Here is a 23,891-nt window from a genome sequence, read left to right on the forward strand (position 1 = left end):
ATGGTCTTGATGCAGGACAGTGGGGGGTTGTCATTTTCTTTTGGACTCATGCTGGGGGATGGGTTCAGGGTGTGGATGCCGGGGACGCAGGAGGTCGGCCTCGCTGAGGGTCCCGTCTGGCCTGGAATGACACGACAACAGCAAAACTGATCGGAAAGAACTGACGGAGTGAGGCTAACATGGGTTGGGAGAGCCAGTGATACCTACCCCCAGCCTGGGACCAGAATGGCTTAGAAAACTAATGAATAGGCCATTACCTCTTTCTGTCAATGATCCCTATCTGCTCCCAGCCCCCTCCATAACCATAGTACCTAAGCACCCCCCAGTCTGACATGGAATCATCCTCGCAGTGCCACTCTGAGGCAGGGCAGGGCTATTATTCCTATGTACAGAGGGGGAAACTGAGGCCCAGTGAGGCTAAATGACTTGTCCATGGTCACACATCTGTGGCAGAGCAAGGAAGTGATCCCCAGGTCTTCTAGGTCCCCATGCAGTGTTTCTTAAACTGTGTTTCGCAGTACACCAGTGCGCCGCAAGGCAGTCAGAGGTATGCCGCAAAGAACAACAGAGTTCAAAATGGCCGCCCTTAAAGGGGCAAACGACCTTTTTTTTTTTAGTTAACCAAAAAATCTTTGGTGTTCCTCATAAAAAAAAAATATTGTTTTGTGTTCCTTGGTCTTAAAAAGTTTAAGAAACACTGAGCTAGTATAACCCAGAGGAACCAAGCCCACTAGGGAGAGTAAAATATACTGTGCAGCCTTAGCTCAGAACGGGATGGCTTTTAGCTCATGGGATAGAGGTCACCAAGTGTCTCCCCAGGTGGCTCTGCCCTCCCTCCTCCTCTTGATTTTGAATTGCCTTGGGCCACCAAGTTTTCCTGAATTGTCAAAATGGGTCCCCATCTGGAAAAGGTTGGGAACTGCTGGGATTGAGGCATGTAGCTTTGGTTCCTAAGGTCCCAGGTTCATTCCCTCCTGCTGACAGCCCAGGACTGTAGGCTTTACGCTAGGCTAGTGCCTCTAACCACCAGGCCATGCTGCCTCTCTTGTACCACTAAGCCTCTGGTTCCAAGGCCAGTAGTGACCAAAGTGGTGGGGAAGGGGGCAGGGGGTTGGTTCGGTCCCGTTCCCAAAGACACTTTGCCTATGACGGCTCTGGCGCCGGGTCCTCCCGGCAGGATCAAGCTGCTTCTCTCTGGGTCGTTCCAGATACCGTCAGCTGCGTCGATTCGGACGAGTGCCTCCGAGCGTGTGGGTCCGAGGTGGGCTGCTCCAACATCGCTTACCCCAAGCTGGTGGTGGAACTGATGCCCAGTGGTAAGTCAGGGTGGTGGCGCGGGCAGAGCGGAGCCATGCTGGTTGTCTTGCATGGGAGGGGGCGGGGAGGGAGTTCCCCCAGCCATGCTCAGCGGAGCCCACAGCAAAACCTCTGTGGGGCTTCCCATGAGGGAGCTCTGATGGGGGAAGCGGAAAGTGTGACAACGGGGGGATTAGCCCGGCTGTGCCAGATTACAGCTGCTGCATGCGTCACCCTGCCGGCCTCCCTGGGTGTCCTTCATGAGAAGGATCCCAGCCCTGTTTGGTCCCACTGCTGCTGCCAAAAGCCACAGGCCTTTGAGATAAGCACTGATCCAACCCAAGAGGGCAACGCATGGTGGGGGGGATGGGCTCCCCTCTAGCAGGGAGGTCAGTGGTCCCTTCTGCTTTGGGGCGAGCCAGGCTGGGAATTAGGGGAACCCCCCACAGCTAGACCCATAGCCTAGGTCTGTGTCTACCCTCCCTTTGCCCCCCTCCCTGGGCCTGTTCCTTTCTCTTCCTCCAACTGCACCTGTGTTACACTGAGTCTCAGTAGACAAGGAGATTTTGTGCTCCAAGTAGCTGGTTTATAATACCTGGCCCCATAGGTCCTGTGCTGCAGAAGGGCAGTTTAGCCTGTCCACCCCTCTTGGGTGACATTCCGCAGCATGGATACATTGGCCGGAACAGGCGTCTATAGCCAGTATGTAATAGTCCCTTGCTTCTCTGGTTGTGTAAAGGAAGCTCGGGTGTAGACCTCTAGTCACACAGCTGGATAATGGTGCTGTTGAGACTAGTGGTGTCCTGGCGCAGAATAACCTGCTCTAACCACTAGGCCAGCTGACATCTGAAAAAAGCAGCTCCTGTCTGTACCTGAACGTTGCCATGGCCCTTTCTGTAAGCGCTAGAGACGGGCCACTTGCTGCTGTGCAGAGTGCTAACCCGTCTGCCGCCTCCCCCCCAGAGCTGGCTGCGTTTCAGCGGGGCTGCGTGTGTTGCTTTTAGAGTGCATTCATGGTGTTATTTCCATGACGGTCTCCGCAAGAGGGCCCAGGGATCAGACCCCCATTGCGTGAGGCACTGTCAGAGAATCACAGAATCCCAGGGATGGAAGAGACGTCAGGGGGTCAAGTCCAACCCAGGGCCGGCCCTACCATGAGGCGAACGGAGGCGGCCGCCTCAGGTGCCAGACTGTGCGGGGGGCTCCACTAGGACCCAGAGTGTAGAACATTGTGTCTGCTGCTGGTGCATATGTAGGGAGCAGAGCAGGGCCAGGAGAGGAGTAGAGCAGGAAGAAGGCAGAATTGAGACCTTTCCAAGTTTTGGCCCAAGCGAGGGGGTATGGGGGTGTCATTTGAGCTCCCCGCCTCAGGTGCCAAAATGTTGTGGGCCGGGCCTGGTCCAACCCCCTGCCCAAAACAGGACCAACCCCAACTCAGTCATCCCAGCCAGGGCTTTGTTAATCCAGGATTTAAAAACTCTAGGGATGGAGATTCCACAACCTCCCTTGGGAGCCCATCCCAGGGCTTCACCACCCTCCTAGGGAAATAGGTTTTCCTAATATCCAACTTAGACCTCCCCCACTGAGACCATCGCTCCCCATTCTGCCATCTGTCCCCACTGAGCACAGCCTCTCTCCATCCTCTCTGGAAGCCCCCCTCACTCTTCTCTTCTGCAGACCGAACAAGCCCAAATCCCTCAGCCTCTCCTCGTAAGCCACATGCTCCGCTAGACCCTCTCCAGTGCGCCCACCTCCCTTCTGTCATGCCCTCACCATGTCAACTCGCACAGCCTGAGCCGAGGCCCCCTCAGGTCAACCTGACGGCGCCTTTGAGAGGAGCCCTGAACTCCGAGGGTCCTTCTGTTCTCCTCCAGGGCTGCGAGGGTTAATGATTGCCGTCATGATGGCTGCCCTGATGTCCTCCCTCACCTCAGTGTTCAACAGCAGCAGCACCCTCTTCACCATGGACATCTGGAGGAAGCTCCGGCGGAATGCCAAGGAGCGGGAGCTGCTGCTGGTGGGAAGGTAGGGTGTGTGTGGGTGGGTGTGGGTGTGGGTGGGTGTGGGTGGGTGCGGGTGTGTGTGTGGGTGGGTGGGTGGGTGTGTGTGGGTGTGGGTGAGGGTGAGGGGGGTAACAGTGTGAGATGAACATTTCCCTTTAAATTGTGAGGATCAATTACAGCCTATTTAGTCGCTGCTCCCTGCAGGGCTGCTCAGCCCCGTGGTTCTGGATTAGGTGGAGCGATTCATATTGGATTATTTACTATGCACTCACGTATCAAAGTGGGGCAAGAGCAAATGGCGCTTTCCAAATGGCGGGAAGGACGTGAGCCGGCTTGTGAGCTCACTGGAACGGGTGTGCACCAGGAGAGAGTCCACGTCAGCCGGCGGGGCGCCGCTGATGTAAATCAGGAGTGACTGCACTTCTGTCAATGGGGTTTTACCGCCGTACAACAGGAGTGACTCCACTTCAGCCAATAGAAGGTTTAACCCAGGCGTGGGGAACCTAACGCCCCAGGCTGGATGCAGCCCCTGGCTTGCCTGGATCCGGCCCCTGAGGCTCAGGGCTCCCCCCGCAGCAGTGAGGGGCCGGCTCTGGTGCTCCAGCCACACCCCCACTCCCCCCCCACAGCCCTGCTGCATGGCTGGAGCGCACAGATCTACTAGCCCGGGCTCCCCCAGGCTCCGGTGCGCGAGGGGAATGCAGGGAGCATCTTTCTCCTCCTCAGTCGGAGCCGCAGCAGGGAGGGGTTTGTTGGGGTTTTTTGCTTCTCACTTGTGTGTGGCCCCCGGCTGTTTTTTGTGTGGGTCAGTGGCTCCCAACCCAAACAGATTCCCCACCCCTGGTTTAACCCATGTGAATGAGGAGTGATTCCACTTCAGACAGTGGGGCTCCTCTGGTGTAAATCGGGGGTGACTCCACTGAAGTCAGTGGAATCCACTGATGTAAAACCAGGATAAGCAAGAATAGTAATTACTTTAGCCCCTGATTTTTGACAGCCAGGGCTAGGAAAGGCTTCCTTCGGGGGGACCCGGTGTCTGGCTAACCCGTTTACTTTGTACAATGGGGAGCAGGAACGGCCCTGGGAGCCAGGCAGAATGCAGGTCACAATAATAAGAAAGGAACCCAGGTCATTGCTTCAGATGGGTTAGTTCTTACAAGTGTCTATCTTTGGTTGTGAATTTTTGCTCTGATGATGATGGAGCAGTGGCCCTGAAAATGAAATCCTCTGATTCCCCCTCTCCCACTCCCCGGTCTCTGTGCCTCCCCCCTGTCCTGGAAACCAGCCCTCTCCGGCAGGTCTGAGGGGTAGATCTGTCTCCCCGGCTCTCTCTCTCTGCCTCCACGAAAGGCACTAGGAAATGCAATGCGTGCCGGCATGCTACTGATATTCATGTTGCGAATAGGGCGAATGACCTAGGTTTGGATGGTTCCTACAGCCAAGATGGTTGGGTGGATCTCACTGTTTTTCCCCTGCACGTTCCCACTTCCTGATTCATCCCCCAGCGGCACTTGTGCCTCAGTTTGCCTGCCTGTAAAATGGGTGTAATGACGCCAAAGCCAAGCTCTCAAATGAGCACAATTAATTGCTGCTTGCAAAGTGCTTTGATTGCCCCACACGCTCCCTGAATACACATGGTAATTGCTAACCCATGAGGCTGATCAATTTCCCTGGGCTCCATGCCAGTCAAGTGCTAGACGACGCCTCGTAAACCCAGCCCCATTTCCTGTAGGTGGGGATGCCGGTGCTAAGTCAACACCTTTGGCTTTCCTGCCGGCGCGGACACCTGACGGCAGGGCGAGCGACGCCAGGAGGGCTGGGGGCTCCAGAGGGTGGCAGTTTTCGGAGTGGTAACATCTCACTGGCTGGAAGTAGAGTGTGGCTCCCGACGGGGCAATTCGTTGGCTCCCACGCTACAGCCCCAGGGCTGATTACAGAGCGCTTGGGAGGCTGTGTGCACCTGCTGTCACCCCCTTATCCTGGTACACTGGATGAACCTGCCCCTACGACTCCATAGCACAGGGCGGAACTACCCACTGTGCACCCTGACGTCCGCGGAGTCGCTCCGGATTGCCCCCCGAGTGCAAAGAACCCAGGGCTGGCTCGACCCTGAGGCGAACTGAGGCGGTCGCCTCAGGTGCCAGACTGTGGGGAAGCGCCACTAGGACCCAGAGTGTAGAACATTGTGTCTGCTGCTGGTGCATATGTAGGGAGCAGAGCAGGGCCAGGAGAGGAGTAGAGCAGGAAGAAGGCAGAATTGAGACCTTTCCGAGTTTTGGCCCAAGCGAGGGGACGTGGGGGCGTCATTTGAGCTCCCCGCCTCAGGTGCCAAAATGTTGTGGGCCGGCCCTGAAAGAACCCAAGCTCAGGCCCCGAGCCTTGACTTGGCAGCACAAAGCCACCCTAATGCCAGTTTGACTGGCCCCGGGAGGAGCCCCCTCACGCTGGCATCTCTGAGGGCAAGGAGCTGCCATCTCCCAGCGCAGATCGCGGGTGTTTGTTACCACGTCCGGAGAGGGGCCGCGGGCAGCCAGGGTGAGTTCCAGCCACCACCAGAATTCAGGATGTGCGTCAGGGCACCTCTCCTGGGGGAGTCCATCCAGGCTGGCTCAGATCAGCCTCCAGATCCAGGGGACTGCAAAGATGCTGAAGGCAATTTCTGCACTAGCACTTCAGCATATATGTAAGGGGACTGTTAGCCCCTTACTAAAACTCTGTGGGAGTTTTTGGTTCGCCACCTCCCAGTATCAAAAGGGGAAGGGTCCATGAGAAATCAGGACCCTGAGACTGACAGACCCCAGAGACAATGGAAAGCAGCCAACTCTCCAGCTCGGCCCGATTGACAGGTTGGACAGGCCAGTGAGGAAAGTGAGAGGCCAGGCCCCCTCCTCCCTGTTGTTCTGGGTCTCTCTGAGCAAGGAGAGAGCTGAGAGACAGCTAAGAGGAGCAAGCTGTGTGGAGAGGCAGTCCTGCAGCAACTGAGCCAGGCACACACAGCCCAAGGAGTGCAAGCTGTGCTGAGGGGCAGTTTTGCAGCAACTGAGCCAGGCACACACAGCCCAAGGAGTGCAAGCTGTGCTGAGGGGCAGTTTTGCAGCAACAGAGCCAGGCACACACAGCCCAAGGAGCGCAGACTCTGTGTTGAGCAGCAGACTGGCAGTGCTCAGAGAGCCAAAAGGGACAGAGAAGCAACGCAAGGAGCTGGAGACTGGCAAAGCAGCACAGCCTGCAGCTGGGTGTGGTGAGCAGCTGGGACCAGTGAAGTGCGGGGAGAGGCTCTGGGCAGGGAGATATCACCAGCCAAGAGGCCCAGCAGGCCAGACTGGGAGAGGGGTCTGGCCACTTAGAGCTTGAGGCTGTGTGGTCACTGCCAGAGCAAGCGTGTCCAGCCTGCAGCCCCCCTGCAGCACATCCAGGGCCTCTAAGGAGCCTCTAAGGAAGAGACTGTGAACTGTCCTTACACTCTGCAGGCTGCTGTTTTGATGTCCCCGTGCTGCAGAGCAGGGCTGTGTGTTCTCATTTAACCATTCTCCTTTTTTCTTATTCTTTTATCTTTAACCAGTTGATGTTTAATAAATTGTATTTGCTTTGAACCTTATGAAATGATCACTGAGCCCAGAAAGCCTGCAGTGTAAAGAGAGCACCTCGGAGTGGGGACACCCTAACTCCTGCACCTAGTGACTACAAGGTCGGGGATTAAGCCCCAGGAAACCTGGGCCCAGCCTTGTCGGGGTTTTGAGGACTCTGCTACTCAGGAGAGTGGAGGGGGAGCCCTCAGGATCAGGGAGGCTGTGGGGTAAAGGAAGTGGGAGCGGGGACTCAGATCCTTTCGCTGGTTCATTTCACCGGGGTGGTATAGAAGCCAGGAAAGTTCCCCACAATAGCGGGACCATTCCCCTGCTTACACATAGACCAGGGGTGGGCAAAAGGGCGTCCGCAGGCCAGTCTGGCCCACCAAGCGGTTGAATGCAGCCCGCGGAGGCCCTGCTGCTCTCCTGTCCCCAGGCCAATTAGGGCCTTGAGGGCGGGGGAGCATGAAAAGCCTCCTCCCGCCCTACCAGGAGCATGTGGCACTTCGAAGCGCCGTGCGCTGTTCGCAGGGCAGGGGGGAGAGCGGAGGAGGCTTTCCGCGCTCCCCCGCCCCCAGGCCTTGATTGGCCTGGAGATGGGGGAGTGTGCCAAGCCTCTTCCAGGGTATGGGTGCCTAGTGGGAAGGGGGGGCAAAGGGACTTCCCCACCCCCAGACCAATTATGGTCTGGGGGTGGAGTAGTCCTGCCACGTCCCATTTAGGATCCACCCCTTCCTGTTTAGTCCCCTCCCCTTCCAGGGTGGCCCGGGGCTACTTCAAAAATTATTGCCCACCCCTGATATAGACACTCGCTACAATGACAGGAGGGGTTCCCCCACTGCTGCCCTTAGTTTACCTCCCCCAGAGACAGTAGTCAGATCTATGGGGGAATTCCAGCGGTGTGTTGCCCACCCCCCATCAGTGTTCCCTCTCATTTTTCCATCCATGTGCAGAATAAATTTTGTTGCGCGCACCGAGGCATATGCAGGTGTGCACCACCAGTAGAAACAGAAGCCTAGTTGTGTGCGCTCTGCTAATCAACTGGGCAGCATTTGAATTGCTCCTGGAGGGCTGCCCAAGCGCTCAGCTTAGAGGCAACACTGATCCCCGTGGATTTAAAAATCACAAGATTTTAAAAATAATCCACAATAAGGCCTTTATTGGCATTCTGGTTTCCGAGCCATCCAGGTACAAGTTTTCAAACTTTTCTCTGCAGCCTGGAGGGATAGGAACTTAGTGTGTTTTAAATGCAAGCTGAGACGTCTCATGTAATCCTTGGAGTCCTGGATTTGGAGAGTTATGAAAAAGACCGAATGCTGCGTGTGTAGGCTCCACTCCATAGTCTGGGTAAACCCTGCATCCCTCTGTCTGTCCCTGTGTCCCCACTAGCTCCCTATGATGAATCAAAGCAAATACCTGTGTATTTTTTAGGGATGTTAAAACGATTATTCATGTAACCCTTTTAACTCTGCGCTTGCTGCCCAGCCTGCTCCTCTGTCCCGCCGCAGACATGAGATCGTGCCTCCGGTCCCGCTGGCCCCTCTGCAGCCAGGGCTGCCCCAGCCCAGCACTTCTGGCTGCCCGTGGAGGTCACCAGCAGGGGCCAGTTAACCGGTTCACTATTAGCATCCTGGTAAACCACCTGCTTACCGGTGGTTAACTATTTTAAGATTGCTTTTGAAGTTGTTTGTTTACTTCTTGCACTTCTCTCCGCTCTGACACTAAAACGGACCCCTCTGTTTATAGTCAGTTTCACTTTGTGGTTTTCCTGGACTACAGGTGCGTCCACACTGCACCGTTATTTCGAGATAGCTAACGTTATTTTGAAATAACAATGCAAGCGTCTACATGGCCGTTCCGTTATTTTGAAATAATTTTCAACTAACAGACGGCTTATTCCGAAATCTCATTCTATGAGGAATAACGCCTATTCTGAAGTAGCTATTTCGAAATAAGGCGTGTGTAGACGCTTCACTGCTGCTATTTCAAAATAGCCCCTCACCAAGGCCATTCTAAGTGATTCTTCCTCAGTGCCTCCTGGGGCTCTAAATCGAGATAGCACATCTACGTTAGGGGAGCCTGCCTTGGATTCATTTTCAGGCTTCCCTGCAGTGTAGGGCTGTGTCTACACTGGCACCCTTTTCCGTAAAAGGGATGCTAATGAGACACTTCGGAATTGCAAATGCCGCAGGGGATTTAAATATCCCCCGCGGCATTTGCATGAACACGGCTGCCGCTTTTTTCCGGCTCGGGGTTTTGCCGGAGAAAAGCACCAGTCTAGACGGGATCCTACTTTCAAGTAGGAATAAGGGATCTTCCGGAAAAGGGCTTATTTTCCGCAAGATCCCGTCTAGACTGGCGGTTTTCTCTGGCAAAACCCCAAGCCGGAAAAAAGCAGCAGCCATGTTCATGCAAATGCCGCGGGGGATATTTAAATCCCCCGCGGCATTTGCAATTCCAAAGTGTCTCATTAGCATCCCTTTTACGGAAAAGGGTGCCAGTGTAGACACAGCCCTAGATGTGTTATTTCAAAATAAGCTATTTTGGAATAATTATTCCAAAATAGCTTATTTTGAAATAAGCGTGCAGTGTAGCTGTACCCTAACATAGTGACGCAAAGTAGGGGCCGCAAACCATACTGAGATGCGGTGTTTATTTTGAAACAGCGAGGACATCTCCATAGTAATTTAAAAGAAGAAAGCCGGTAGAGGGCAACATATTTTTTTCATCCTTGTCTTTGCATCAGTGTATTTTGCACCAAACCAACATTTGGAAAGCTGCCTGGGGGGCTCCTGTATGCCACAGGCCAGCATTTGCAAATGATCATGTACTTTCACCTGTAAAAATGCAAGGACACTTCCCCTGGCTAATCTATCCGCGGAGACAAGCTCTGCTGAGACAGGAACAAACCTCACCTAATTGTTTTTCTTTTCTTCTATTTCTGTACTCGGGACAGTCAACTTGCTGGCCATGGGTGAACAGAAAGAGGCTGGAAAATGAAGCAGCTAATGTTCCTGCAAATTAAGGCACTGCCACTCAAAACCATGCAACAAAAGAAAGCCAAGGGATGAGGCCTCCGCCTGCTAGATGGTTCAACTGATTAGCTTAGCAATTTTGCAATGTTCCGATTAATTCAGGGCCGATAATAGTGCCAGCTTCTCAGCATGGCTTGTCCTAGGGAATCTGCATGGCATAACTCAGTGAGTAATAGTGGTGATACATTGCAGTCACAACACTTTTCGTCAGAGGATGGTAAAGTGCCGCAAACAATTATTAATCCACTGTGGATTAGATCAGGGAAAGGAAAACAGGACTGCTGAGTCTTATTCCTGGCTCTTCAACTGGAGCCAAAATCTCCATGCATTGGAATTAAACAGCTGCCAACTCTTCCGACGGGACGGACCTGATGCCATTTGCGGCAGTGACGGCCGGTCCAGGAGAGATGGCAACTCTAAACACAATCCCCAGGAACCTGAGTCAGCTGATCAGCTGCAGTGTAGATGTAACCTAGGCAGGCCTGGCTGCTGGTCGTCTGCTTCTGTCTGCATGGCCCTGAGCTGCTGTGGGAGACTCGGCTTTGAGTACCTACCCAGCGCTGCAGAGCGCAGGGCGAAAGAGTGCCCCCTGCTGGCTGATTCAGGTGCAGCTCTATCCAGCACTGGTCTGGATACATCTGCTCGGTAAAGGAAGGTCTAGGCATGGCTACTTTCCGTCTACCTACAGATGCGTGTAAATGCTTTACCCTCTCTTTCCTCTCTAAGGGTACATCTACACTTGCCCCCTAATCCGAGCTAGGGATGCAAATGTAGGCGACCGAAATTGCTAATGAAGCGGGGATTTAAATATCCCGCACTTCATTAGCATAATCTCGCCCATGTGTAACTCCGCTCAACAGCTGTTTTTTGAGGAGTAATATTAGTTTGAACCAAGGGGCTTGGTTTGAACTACCGCGTCCCGGAGCACACTTCCTGGTTCGAATCAGCTGTTGAGCGGAATAACGCGCGGGCGAGATTATGCTAATGAAGTACGGGATATTTAAATCCCTGCCTCATTAGCAATTTTGGTTGCCTACATTTGCATCCCTAGCTCGGACTAGGGAGCAAGTGTAGATGTACCCTAACACTTCCTGGGGCACTGTGAGGCTTTTCTTTCTTTCTTTCTTTCTTTCTTTCTTTCTTTCTTTCTTTCTTTCTTGTTTAATTGTTTATTTTATGATCCTTCTTGGCCGTGGCAGAAGTTCAGGGACCTGTTGCTGGTAAAATGACAGGAATACATGTGGGTCTTACGTACATTTACATGAGCGAGTAGGCTGAATCCATTGTTTGTGTCGTATGCGGTGTGCCCTAGGCTTGGGGATTGCGGCCCAAGACAAGGGGCTTTCCCAACCATTCCAGCGCCAGGGTGAGGGGTACAAAATCACACAGGTCGATTGTAAGCTGTATGGGGCAGGGACTGTTTGTTCTGTGTTTGTACAACACCCAGCACACCAGGGCCTGGCCCAGACCCAGTGCTCCTCGGTGCATGGATAATACCAATAATAATAACGGAGAGGCAGATGGGCAAAGCTCCAGGAGCCCCCCCCCCCCCCTTCTAGTGGAAGTCCACTAGATCTGGCTTCCAGGGATACTTCCTCATAGTCAGGCTATAAATTCCTTAATTTCAGTCCATTCCCCCTAATTCCACCTCTATGGATCATGCTCGTGGCCAAGGCTGTCCTGAGTGGAGCGCGGGGCCTGGGACAGTCCTCCCACTGCAGGCCCTATCCCTGCTCTGCCCTGCCCCCTTTTCCCCCTCCCCTGAGCAACGTGGCCCGAGGGATTACAGGGGCCTGGCGTGGTGGCAGCAGGGGTTCACCCCCCCCAACCCATGGGTGGCAGGAGCCAGAGCGGCCAGGCAGCCTGCTCCGCCCCACCACGCCATCCTTCCGGCCCGCTGTGTCCCGCTTCTCTGCAGCAGGAAGGGGAGTGCCCCGGAGCCAGAGCACCCTGTTTCTTGCCGCCCCTGAGAAGCCGAGCGCAGCGGGACGGTGTGGAGGGAGCAGGCTGCCAGGCTGCTCCGGCTCCCGCTACCTGCATGGTGGTGGGGGGGTGCGGCAACTCCTGCTGCCACCCCACACCCGGCCCCATAATCCCCCGGTTCCTCCCGTCCGTAGCATGGTTGGGGTAGCTGTGGGGCCCCCAAAAGTGGCTGCCCGGATTGTCCTGTGGTCAGGACAGCTCAGCTCATGGCTTCCTTCCTGGCTATTTACACCTTTCGCCTGCGTCTCTCCTTGTCTTAGTCATCGCTTAGCCAAGCTTGGATTTCCCTCTCTCGGTTTTGCTTTATAAACCAGTCCCCCTGGTCCTCCCTCCTCCCCCTCCTCCTCCTTGCGTGTCTCTGAACTCCCTCCCTGCCCCCCTCGGATACAGAGGCTCCTAGAGCGGGGGTGCGGTTTTCCCGGCGCGGTTGCACAACAGGGCGAGGATGAGGAATGACACACCTGGGGGGCTTTCAGCATGTGATCAACCGATGAGTAAACGCGGAGTGAGGCGACAGGCACGGACCAATCACGCGGGGGGAATTCAGGCCAGCGCCAGGAGAGGAATAGAGCAGCGGCACGGCGGAGGCGCGTCTATCTTTCAGGGCGCTCATGACGGAAGGCAGTTACCGGGGGCAGGTTTGCTCATGGCTGTAATAGCAGCCTGCGGCTTGGACCCTGGGATGAGGCTAACCCCCGAGGGGCTGTCGACACTACAGTTCAAACCTGCATCTGGCCCATGCCAGGTGACTCAGGCGCATGGGACTGGGGCTAAGGGGCGGAATAATTGTGGTGTAGATAGACGGTCGCACTTGGGCTGGAGATGGGCACGAGGATGATTGCAAATCGGGGGGGGGGGGGGGACTCCCGGAGCCCCAGCTGCCACCGGAGCCAAAACGTCTACACTGTAATTAAACAGCACCTCAGTAGGCTGCCAACTCTCCCGAGGGGACGGACCAGGTGCCATTTGCAGCCATGGCGGCCGGTCCGGGAGAAATGGCAACTCTAAGCCCAATCCCCAGGAGCCTGGGTCAGCTGCAGGTGACCAGCCACAGCGTGGACCTCCCCTGAGACATAGCCTAGGCAGGCCCGGTGCTGGCCGGCTGCATTTGTCTGCATGGCCCTGTGCTGCCATGGGAGATGGGGCTGTGATTCCCCACACAGGGCTACCGGGCACAGGGCCAAGACATGCCGCCCCGTGGTGCCCCCTACTGGTTGAGCCAGGAGCAGCTCAGTCCGGCTCCAGTCTGGGGGCGTCTGCATCGCAAAGGAAGGTCGAATGCCGGGGTCGCTTCACACTAATTAGTGTGGGCTACAGCTGCAGTGAAGACGTGGCGGCATAGACGGGGCAGGGACCAGCCACCTGATTCCATAGCCAGAGTCCTCGGTAGGGTCGGATAGGGGTTGGGGCGAAGTCGGTGCCTGTTTTCTAGATAAATGGGGTCCCAGAGGGACAGACTCCATTGTCCCCACAGGATCTGGTGCCTCCCAGTGAAGGGGTGTCCCCCTCCCCAGGATCTTGTTCCTTTGAAAGCACCAGTTAAGCAATCAGTCGGTGAAACCAGCAGCTGGGTGGCGTGGGGGGTGTTGGCAGGGCCCTAGGAGGTGGGCACACGACGCCTGGGGGTGGGGGCTGGCCGATGACTGGAGCAACGCAGGTGCTGAGCCCAGACTGGGGGGTGAGTTTTCCCTCTCCTCGGCCGCGCGTGGGGAGCGTGGATTGCGAGGGGCAGGAGGGGAAGCAGGCAGAGATGGGACCTGTCCAAAGTCACCGGTGGGCTTGGGGGGTGAACTCCCTGCGGTGCCCCCGACTTCCAGTGCAGCCTTGAGGGACCACGGGCAGCCCTGCTCTGCCTGCCGGGTGTTGGGAGGGACACACGTTCAAGACTGAGGGGCTCATGCATGTACCTATGGGAGACAGGCCTGGCTGGGAATAGAGCCCAGCAACCCCGAGGTCTATTCGAGAGCCCGGTCCACTAGCTCCCGCTGCTTCCTCAGCCCCCAGCCCTCGCCACACCCTCTGTTGCTTCTCCACAGGCCACGGGGCTCAGCCACGAGGGAACCCCTGGAGTGTGAGCGGCGAACGTGTGACTGTTCGGCTGCTTTGGGCGGATCGAGGGACTCCTGAGAGAGCGGCTGGGCCCTGCTGCTTCACCCAGCGCAGCGATCGGGGTTACCGGGGGGCTGAGCGGCCGCCCTCGTCCATACGTCAAGGGCGGAGCTGTCCCGTCCATAGAGCGGTTTGGGGCAGTTGCCCCGGGCCCCGTGCTTCGGGGGGCCTCGCCCCAGCAGCCCAACCATTCTCTAGATGGGACCCCTGGGGCACAAGGCAGCCCGTCGGGATCGCCTGGGGGGCCTGGCATGGGAGGGCACCAGAGATCGCTCCCCCACTGCACGCAGCAGCGGGACCCAGAGCTAGGGTTACCAGATGGCTTCCAAAAAAATACCGGACATACTTGATCTCAGATGGGGGGAAGAGGGGACCGGCCGGGGAGGAACCGGCTGGTGGGAAGCAGGGCTGGCTGGGAGGCGGATCGGGGGTAGTGGGACTAGCTGGGGGAGAACCGACTGGCGGGGAGCAGGGCTGGCAGGGAGGCGGATCGGGGGTAGTGGGACTAGCTGGGGGAGAATCGGCTGGCGGGGAGCAGGGCTGGCTGGGAGGGAGATCTGGGGTAGTGGGACTAGCTGGGGGAGAACCAGCTGGCGGGGAGCAGGGCTGGCCAGGGGAGATTTTTGGGGGGAGGCAGCCGGCTGGAAGCAAGGCTGGCCAGGAGGGGGTTGGAGGGAGCAGGACTGGCCCAGGGGGCAGGGAGGGGGAAGGAATTGGCTGGTGGGGCGCAGATCCCAGGGTGCTGCTCATCCCGCACACGGTCCCCTCCTCCTCCCCCTCTACTGCGTAGTTGCGTACTGCCTGGCTGGTAGCCATGCTAACGCAGTGTGAGCGCGTCTGCCAGCCAGGCTGGACGCAGCTACGTGCTGATCCTCCTAATGATAAAACTAACTTCGTTAGAAAATACCAGACATTTCTATGTCCGATATTTTCTCAGTTTATTTACCGGACAGAAAGCTCAAACACCGGACTGTCTGGTTCAAAACCGGACACCTGGCACCCCTACCCGGAGCACCCCAGCAGTTTGCTCTGCTCCGCCCTGCCACCCTCTCCCAGCCAGAGTGCTCCGTGTCTCTGCAGCACAAGGAAGCAGAGCGCCTCAGCCCCAAATCACTCTGCTTCCCGCCGCGGAGAAACGGGGTCTAAAGGGGTGGGGTGGGGCGGGGCTTGGGAAGGGCAGGGCTTTGGAAGGGGTGTAGTGGGGTGGGGCTTGGGAAGGGGTGGGGCAGGGCGGGGCTTGGGAAGGGCGGGGCTTGGGAAGAGATGTAGTGGGGCGGGGCTTGGGAAGGGGTGGAGCAGGGTGGGGCTTGGGAAGAGGTGTAGGGGGGTGGGGCTTGGGAAGGGGTGGGGCAGGGCGGGGCTTGGGAAGGGCGGGGCTTGGGAAGGGGTGGGGCTTGGGAAGGGGTGGGGCGGGGCAGAGTGGGGCGGGGCTTGGGAAGGGGTGGGGCAGGGCAGGGCAGGGCTTGGGAAGGGCGGGGCTTGGGAAGGGGTGGGGCAGGGGTGGGGCAGGGCGGGGCTTGGGAAGGGCGGGGCTTGGGAAGAGATGTAGTGGGGCGGGGCTTGGGAAGGGGTGGAGCAGGGTGGGGCTTGGGAAGAGGTGTAGTGGGGTGGGGCTTGGGAAGGGGTGGGGCAGGGCGGGGCTTGGGAAGGGCGGGGCTTGGGAAGAGATGTAGTGGGGCGGGGCTTGGGAAGGGGTGGAGCAGGGTGGGGCTTGGGAAGAGGTGTAGTGGGGTGGGGCTTGGGAAGGGGTGGGGCAGGGCGGGGCTTGGGAAGGGCGGGGCTTGGGAAGAGATGTAGTGGGGCGGGGCTTGGGAAGGGGTGGAGCAGGGTGGGGCTTGGGAAGAGGTGTAGTGGGGTGGGGCTTGGGAAGGGGTGGGGCAGGGCGGGGCTTGGGAAGGGGTGGGGCAGGGCGGGGCTTGGGAAGGGGTGGGGCGGGGCAGAGTGGGGCGGGGCTTGGGAAGGGGTGGGGCAGGGCAGGGCAGGGCTTGGGAAGGGCGGGGCTTGGGAAGAGGTGTAGCGGGGTGGGGCTTGGGAAGGGGTGGGGCGGGGTGGGGCTTGGGAGTGGGTTGCCTGTGCTGGGAGTGGGTTGCCTTGTGTCCCACACCCCCCCAGGGGTGGCCCCAGTAAGAGGATCTTTATGGGCATGAGTACTGCAGGATTGGACCTTCCATCTGGGGCGATGTTTTTGAAGGTGCCCAAGTGACTAACACGCCTAAAGCCAAGGCCTCGACGTCACCTGGAGCCCTTTGAACACTGTCACTGATGTCTTTTTCACAATGTAACCCTTTCATCCTGCTCAGTCCTGGCTGAGGGAGCTCACTGGGGCCCTTTCCACCTCTGCGCGCTGTTACCAGACTTGCCCAGTACTCTGGGGTATGCTCATTTATTAGGGTTACTCTTATGGGACTGGGGGGAGGTTCACAATTCTATCAGTGTGCTGCTTGTGCTACTTGTGCTCTCATATGGAGCTGAATTCTCTCTGCTGCCAATTCCCCCTCCCATTGGAGCTCTCCTGCAGGAACTAGGTTCCTCAGGACGGGGTTCTTCCCACCTTAGTGACGCACACAGACACTCACCCCCACTACCAGAGCACATCTCAGAGGACTGGGTAATCAGCACTCACACGCTGACCCCTCATATGTCTCTGGATTCAGCAGGCTGGGTTTAACAGCAACGCCCCCCTGCACCCTCATCTGCCTTTGGACTCAGTGGGCTGGATTAAACAGCACTTTTAGCTGCCATCCTCATGCGCCCGCAGGTTCAGCACCCCCTGTCCCCACTTTCACACCACAGTCATTCACTGGTAATCCACACGATGAACAAACCCCACAGGATTTTGGGCACTACAGGGATCTTTAGCTTGGGTACAAGAAGCGTTGTTGCAGAGCGAATGGGGAAGCCAAAACAACACCCTTTGAGGAAGAGTGAGCAAAAGAAAGAAAGAGAGAGAAGCAACCAGCTTAACAATGAAAGTGATTTATTATATATATAGGGCTCCAAACACACAAAGCAGTTACAATATTAAATCTAAATTGAAACTGATTACAAATGTTAGGGTTAGCTAACCATGTAACAGTTTACCTAGGGCAGAGCCAGTAGGCTATGCTTGGGGAGAGGAGAGGAGGGAGAGGAAAAGAGAGAGAGAGAGAGAGACCTCACCACTCTGTGGAGCTTGCACTGATCGGGGTTCCCAGGGGGTGATGGGAGCTGGGGGTCCAGAGGGCAGGAGACAAGCAGAGAAGAGCCCTTGGCACAATCAGACAGGAGATGAAAAAGTCTCAGTGGAACCAATGCAGTTTAAATCCAGGTATCAGAATAGTTTTTCTTGGGCAAGGGTAGGAGTTATTGTAGGGGCAGAATAACAGTTGGAGGAGGACACCAGATTTGTTTATGGGTAAACAGAGGCGAGACAATAGAGACTGATCACACCTGGTTATGGGTGATGTTCCTTGAAGGCGCTCTCAATGCAAGGAGGCAGTTTCAGTATTTTGGATGCCAATAGGATCCATTACTAGATTGGTCTGATAATGACTAATTTGGGTGTGAGCAGGCCTGGGTTCATTACCATCTGGAGCAGAGATTTCCCATCAGGCAGTGCTTCTCTGCTTTCGGTATCCCGTAGTTCGTGCGGTTCCTGCTTTGGAAGAGCATGGTCTCCAGGAGTGTCACTCCCTGGCTCTCCAAGAGCACAGGGCTGGTAGGTAACAGTGCTTTTGGAGTGCCAGCCGGGGGCTGCTTCTGGGGCTGGCTCACTCGATCACAGCGCTGCATGTTTGCCCTCCCAGGGGTTAGCGGGTTGCCTGTCTCTCGCTCCCACACTCTGATGGCTGGGGAGCTCTGGATCAAACACAGCCGAGGACCCTGCCGCTAAACGGCGGAGCCAGCCCTCAGCCTGTGTCCTTCTCGGAGTCCTGACAGCGACCCAAAGTGTAGGCACATCCACGCTGCCGAGCCGGGGCACCGCGCGGTTGCCGCTGGGGAGCAAAGCTCACATCTCACTGCAGGGGAGAAAGCCTTCAGCTCCTCCCCAGTGAGGCGGGCCCTGGCTCTAGGACGCTGGGCCCGACCACGACAGCAGGTGGCCGGGCGCATCCCAGCGAGACGTGGCCCCAGGACAATGTGCCCCTGCCTATGTGTGTGCTGCATGCCAGGTTCCTGTGCCCGGCGGGTACAGCATGTGCCGGGCTGGCTCCGTAGGAGCGTGTTCCAGAGGCGCTGACCGCCGGGCACAGCCCCGCCTCCGCTCTGCACCTGGCGCCGCGACTGTTTCTTCACACGCGGCATCGCTGCCTCTCGCAGGACAGTCACGGTGGTTCTGGTCGCCATCAGCGTGGTCTGGATCCCCATCCTGCAGAGCTCCAGCGGCGGCCAGCTCTACATCTACATCCAGTCCGTGACCAGCTGCCTCGCCCCGCCCATCACGGCTGTGTTCGTCCTGGCGGTGTTCTGGAGACGAGCCAATGAGCAGGTGAGCTCAGTACCTTTTTGCCAGGCCCCCTCGGGGTCCTTTTAATGCCAGGGCAGAGCCGCCTAGATGTCACGACTGGAAGGGACCCTTGTGGTCACCTAGCCTGACCCACCACATATCACAGGCCAGAAACCTGCCCTATGGATTCCCGCGCCAACCCCACAGCTTTTGGTGGAGTCAGTGAGCCGGGGGGCTAGGGGAGGGTGGTGCAACCTTTGCTCATCGAGGACCATTTTGAAGGGAGGAGCAGACCCCTTTGGAACTCGTAGATGTTCCATGGACCGCAGGCTGTGAACCTCTTCTCTTGTAGAGCTGGCCCGTCTTACCTGATAGCCTAAAAGGGTATTACAAGGAGAAGGGAGTAAAATTGTTCTCCTAGGCCTCTGATGTTGCAATGGGCTTAAACTGCAGCAAGGGAGGTTTAGATTGGACATTAGGAAAAACGTCCTGCGTTTCAGGGTAGTTATGCACTGGAATAAATTGCCCAGGGAGGTTGTGGAATCTCCATCTCCGGAGATATTGAAGAGCAGGTAGGACAGACACTGGTCACAGGCTGGGGACTACTCCCGGCCTCCTCCCCCGTGGGCAGGTGAAGTGTCCCCTCCAAAGCTGCTCTTACTCAGGCTGGGGGCAGTGCCGCAGGAAAGAGGAAGGGCAGTGGCAGGGCCTGTGGCCCCTGAACCGGTCCCTTCTGGCCTTAAACCCTACAATGCTGGCATCATAGCTACATGGTCTAGATCTAGATCCGGTCTAGTCCGTTCCAGTTCTAGAATTCGATGATTCTATGTGACTCCCGTTGCTATGGAATTCCAGTGCATGCTGGCCTGTCCCTTGGGGAAACCTTGGGTCAGGCCCTGTTTCCGGTCACAAGGGAATATCCGTTTGGTCCAGGCATGACTCCTCAGGTTGGCACCTGCCCAGCAAGGGGCAGTACCAGTGCTCTTTGTGGAAGGAGCCTTTCGCCTAAACTGAGAGCGTCTCCCTTTCCTCTGAAGAATCAGGCACTGGACATGGCTGGGGGCAGAGGACGGGCTTGAATGGGCCAGTGGCAAAGTTCCCTCTAATTATTTTCCATTCATGTGCGGAATTAATTTTGTTCCGTGCGCCAGTTCAAGGTAACGTGTGGATGTGCATCAGCCATAGACACAAAACACCTCCAGCGAGGCATTCTAGAACTCCTTACTCAAAGAATTAAATTGAAGTGTAAGAGGAATACAAATTACGAAACGCCTCGTGTTAGTCAAAAAACCACAACAACACACATTGAAAGAAGCATCAAGGAACAACAATAATAATACAAGTAGGTGTTGGGAAGTGAGTGTGAAAGACGGAGCATGTGTGTGTGTCAGAGACGCACTGTGTGTGTTTGTGTGTGGGTCTGACAGAGACCCACAATGTGTGTGTGGGTATGACAGAGCCTCACAGAGTGTGTGTGTGTGTGTGTGTGTGTGTGTGTGAGACAGAGGACCACACTCTATCTGTGTGTGTGTGTGTGTGTGTGTGTGTGTGTGTGTGTGTGTGTGAAAGAGAAAGTCACTCGTGTGTGTGCGTGTGAAAGAGAAAGTCACTCTTGTGTGTGCGTGTGAAAGAGAAAGTCACTCGTGTGTTTGTGTGTGTGTGTGTGTGTGAAAGAGAAAGTCACTCGTGTGTTTGTGTGTGTGTGTGTGTGTGTGTGAAAGAGAAAGTCACTTGTGTGTGTGTGTGTGTGTGTGTGTGTGTGTGTGTGTGTGTGAAAGAGAAAGTCACTTCCATGTGTTTGTGTGTGTGTGTGTGACAGCAAGAGAGAGGCGCTGCCCCTTTAAGTACAGTGTCCCTTTCAATAGATTGGCACTCACCAGTCTGAAGGAGCCTGTTCAGACACAGCAAGGGCTTGCTAGCAAGCTCCCTCCATCCCGAGCCCTGTCCTGCCTCCACACCTGTTGAGCTGGGACAGGGCTGGGGCACCCTGACATCAGTGCTGCCCCCCACCCCCTGTACCCCACAGAAAGCAGGAGGCTGCCGGGAGCAGCTGGCCAGGAGCTCCAAAGCAGAGGACAGGAGAATGCAGGGCACTGGCTAGCCTGCTGGGTAGCCCCCCAGCCTCGCAGCTTAGAGAGAACGTAGCAGGGTCCCATGTGAGATGGGAACATCTACCTTGCTGGGTCCCTCCTTAGGGGCACCAAGACTTCCCTGGACTAACCGGGGGGGAGGGAGGGGGCTCTGCCCTTTGCCCTTCCCCAGCCTTCCTGTAGGTAGGGCGTAGGGCCAGTCACGCCACGGTTGCTAGACAGGAGAGGCCTTGCCATGATTAGTGAGTCAGTAGCCAAGTCTCCCCCGAGATGCTGGTGAAATGGTCCTGCAACCGGCCCATCCTTTTGCTTTCCCTTTGTGGTGACGCCAGGGGGCTGCTGGAGGGCCCAGCAGGCAGCCCACCAAGTCTCACCAGGCCAAGGATCGGCCCCGGGCCCCTCCACTTCAGGGGGCTTGAAGATCAGAGGTGGCTTCTTCACTAGGACAATGCCAAGGGCTTGGGGATCAGGCTCCTCCCGGAAGACGTGGCCAGTCCAGATCTGTCTGGCCGGTTCTAGACATCTAGGGATTTCTGGCGCGTCGGGTTTGAGGAACCGAGTCCCAGTCCCCCAAAGAGGAGCGGAGAAATGAGCCAGCTGGTGGTTCCCCCAGGAACTGGTGGGTGTGTCACGGGAGGCTGACGTGAGCATGGCCCAGGTGTCGACATGCAACGCTGCCCGTCTGCGCCATGAGGCGCTTTAAGCTCCGTGTCACAGGAACCAGTAACAGCTCGGCCACCGTGCAAGCAAACAGCAGCCTGGGTCACAAGGGACTTTCCACTGCCTCCGTGCCTGTCTGTCACAGACGCGTTAGCTAGTGTCCTGGAAGGAAAAACCCAGCCACTGACAGAGCCTGCGAGCAAAGGGGCTTGTGCAGTGATGAGTAATCTAGGCTAGCGAGGGGGCTGCATGTGCGGCCCTCCTTCCTCTCAACGGGCCACAAGATGGTCATGGCCAAGACGGCCTCCCAGGATAGGGAAGTTTTGCTCACACCACGGCGTCCCTAGAATGTGCGGGATTTGCCGACTGAACCGCAGCAGCGCTGTGATTGGCTGCAGAGGGAACGCCCGGCTCTCACAGCCAATGTTGTGTGCAATCAGCCCGCACCAGCTTCGCATGCGTGTCACGTTAGTAAAACGATGTAGACGGAAACCCGCGGAATCTGGGCATGGACAACGGTAAACAAAATGTCTCTCGTTGGCCACCCATGGAACCCTCCATCGGTGGTCTTGTGGCTGACAGTCTGAGCCAGCAAATACGGTTTGTATCCCAGGACAGGCGACCCTGGGTTCCAGATGCCTCGGGGACTGCAGGCTGTTGGTAACTCTGATCTAAAACATTATGGTGGCGCTTTCAAAAGTTTACCACTCCCCCATCAACTGAATGCACTTTTGAAACTTGATTCTGCAGAAGAAGAACGCTGCTTCCAGCTCTCTCGCATTGAAGGACACACAGAAACGGTTCCCTTGCCTTGCCAAATCTTTGCTTTTGTCCCTTTATGTAGTAGAAATCCCTTGAAAAACACAGTACTGCAGCACCTTAGAGACTAGCAAAAAATGTGGATGGTATTGTGAGCTTTCGGGGGCATAACCCACTTCCTCAGATGAATGGAAGTAGACACAACCCACTTCTTCAGCCCTAAGGTGCTGCAGGACTAGTCGAAGGTTTTTCTATTACAGACTCACACAGCTACCCCTCTGAAACTTTTATTTAGTAGGTTACGTTTAACATGGGGCGGCACTGGATTTGCTTTTCTTTTTGGTCTCTGCCATGCCCGATGGTGTATTTCCAGGTGCAGAGGAGGCGTGCGGTCGGCTGATCAGTTCATAACTCTCGTGACTGTAGCTATGAGGTGCTCCTGTAAGATCAGATCAGAGCCCCTGGCATGTGCCCTGTAAGAGACATTACCCTCATCAGAGCTTGGGGAGAAGAACCCAGTCTAGCTTTGATCCAGATTGTGCACTAGAAGGGTATGTCTACACTACCCTCCTAGTTCGAACTAGGAGGGTAATGTAGGCATACCACACTTGCAAATGAAGCCCGGGATTTGAATTTCCCGGGCTTCATTTGCATAAGCCGGGTGCCGCCATTTTTAAATCCCGGCTCGTTCGAACCCCGTGCTGCACGGCTACACGCAGCACGGACTAGGTAGTTCGGACTAGGCTTCCTAGTCCGAACTACTGTTACTCCTCATTCCACGAAGCCTAGTCCGAACTACCTACTCCGTGCCGCGTGTAGCCACGCGGCACAGGGTCCGAACGAGCCGTGATTTAAAAATGGCGGCGCTCGGCTTATGCAAATGAAGCCCGGAAAATTCAAATCCTGGGCTTCATTTGCAAGTGCGGTATGCCTACATTACCCACCTAGTTCGAACTAGCGGGGTAGTGTAGACATACCCCAACAGTGTTTCCCAGTTGGTACTCCGTGGAACCCCAGGGTTCCGCAAAGCGAAAGTAAGGGTTCCGCGAGAACACAGCATTGCCCCGCCCCCTCTTAAAGAGACAGAGCATTTTGCAGGTTTTTTTTTTTTTTGTTCAACCAATTCTGGCGGGGCTTTTTTTTTGCTTGCCAAATTTTACTCTGGGAACCCTAGGGGTTCCTTGAAATTATTTTAAGCTGAAAAGGGTTCCGTGGCCAAATAAAATCAGGAAACATTGCACTAGAAATAGCAGCAGCGCCCCTTGTGTGGGGACCCAGTGTGGCAGACAGGAGAGAGCTCTGGCAGCTGGGTCGGGCTGCTGCCCTGCTATTTTAATGTGCTAGCTCCATTGAAGCAAAGGGGAATACAAGTACGTGGGCTACACCTCTGGCTGCCCAGACAATGACGTGGCACACAGACAGTCCATGACCCAGCAGGGATTTGAACTTCCAACTCCTGAATCCTACCGCAAGACCCAGCCTGGTCCCCCAGGCTGCGGACACGGTAGGAAGCACTCGCGGATACAGAAGGGCGCTCACCATTGCAGTGCATTCTTCCGCGCTCCCCTGCCACGCTGGATTCCTGCCAGGTAAGACCTTCCAAGGCAGGCCCCTCAATCACCCGATCGTCTGTGCTCTGCAGGGCGCTTTCTGGGGCCTGATGCTAGGGCTGGCACTAGGCCTGGCCAGGATGGGGCTGGAGTTTGCATACCCCTCGCCCCGCTGCGGCCTGCCGGACGAGCGGCCCTCGGTCGTGAAGGACGTCCACTACCTCCACTTCGCCATCGTCCTCTGCGCGCTGACGGCCGCCGCCGTGGTGGGGATCAGCTTGCGGAGCGGCCCTCCCGCCGAGGCGCAGGTGAGCAAAGAGGCCCCGGAGGAGAATCAAGAGGCCAGGGTGGCTGTTTCCAGTCCGCCGTTCGGTCTGACTGCCACGGGGGCACTGGCGATGGGGGTAGAGC

At 56.4% G+C, this 23,891-nt stretch overlaps 1 protein-coding gene across 2 annotated transcripts in view; it reads left to right on the forward strand.

The window, feature by feature from the left end:
* Positions 1-23,891, forward strand: part of SLC5A10 (solute carrier family 5 member 10) — a 105,437-nt gene that overhangs the window by 78,256 nt on the left and 3,290 nt on the right. For both annotated transcript variants that reach the window (XM_075899779.2, XM_075899778.2), the window contains 4 exons: positions 1,209-1,316; positions 3,171-3,321; positions 18,295-18,463; positions 23,573-23,788. In XM_075899779.2, coding sequence (XP_075755894.2) covers positions 1,209-1,316; positions 3,171-3,321; positions 18,295-18,463; positions 23,573-23,788 — 644 coding nt within the window. The remainder of the gene's footprint in view (positions 1-1,208; positions 1,317-3,170; positions 3,322-18,294; positions 18,464-23,572; positions 23,789-23,891) is intronic.

Source organism: Pelodiscus sinensis, chromosome 15 (assembly GCF_052426305.1).
Source record: "Pelodiscus sinensis isolate ZL-2025 chromosome 15, ASM5242630v1, whole genome shotgun sequence".
NCBI lineage: Eukaryota > Metazoa > Chordata > Testudines > Trionychidae > Pelodiscus > Pelodiscus sinensis.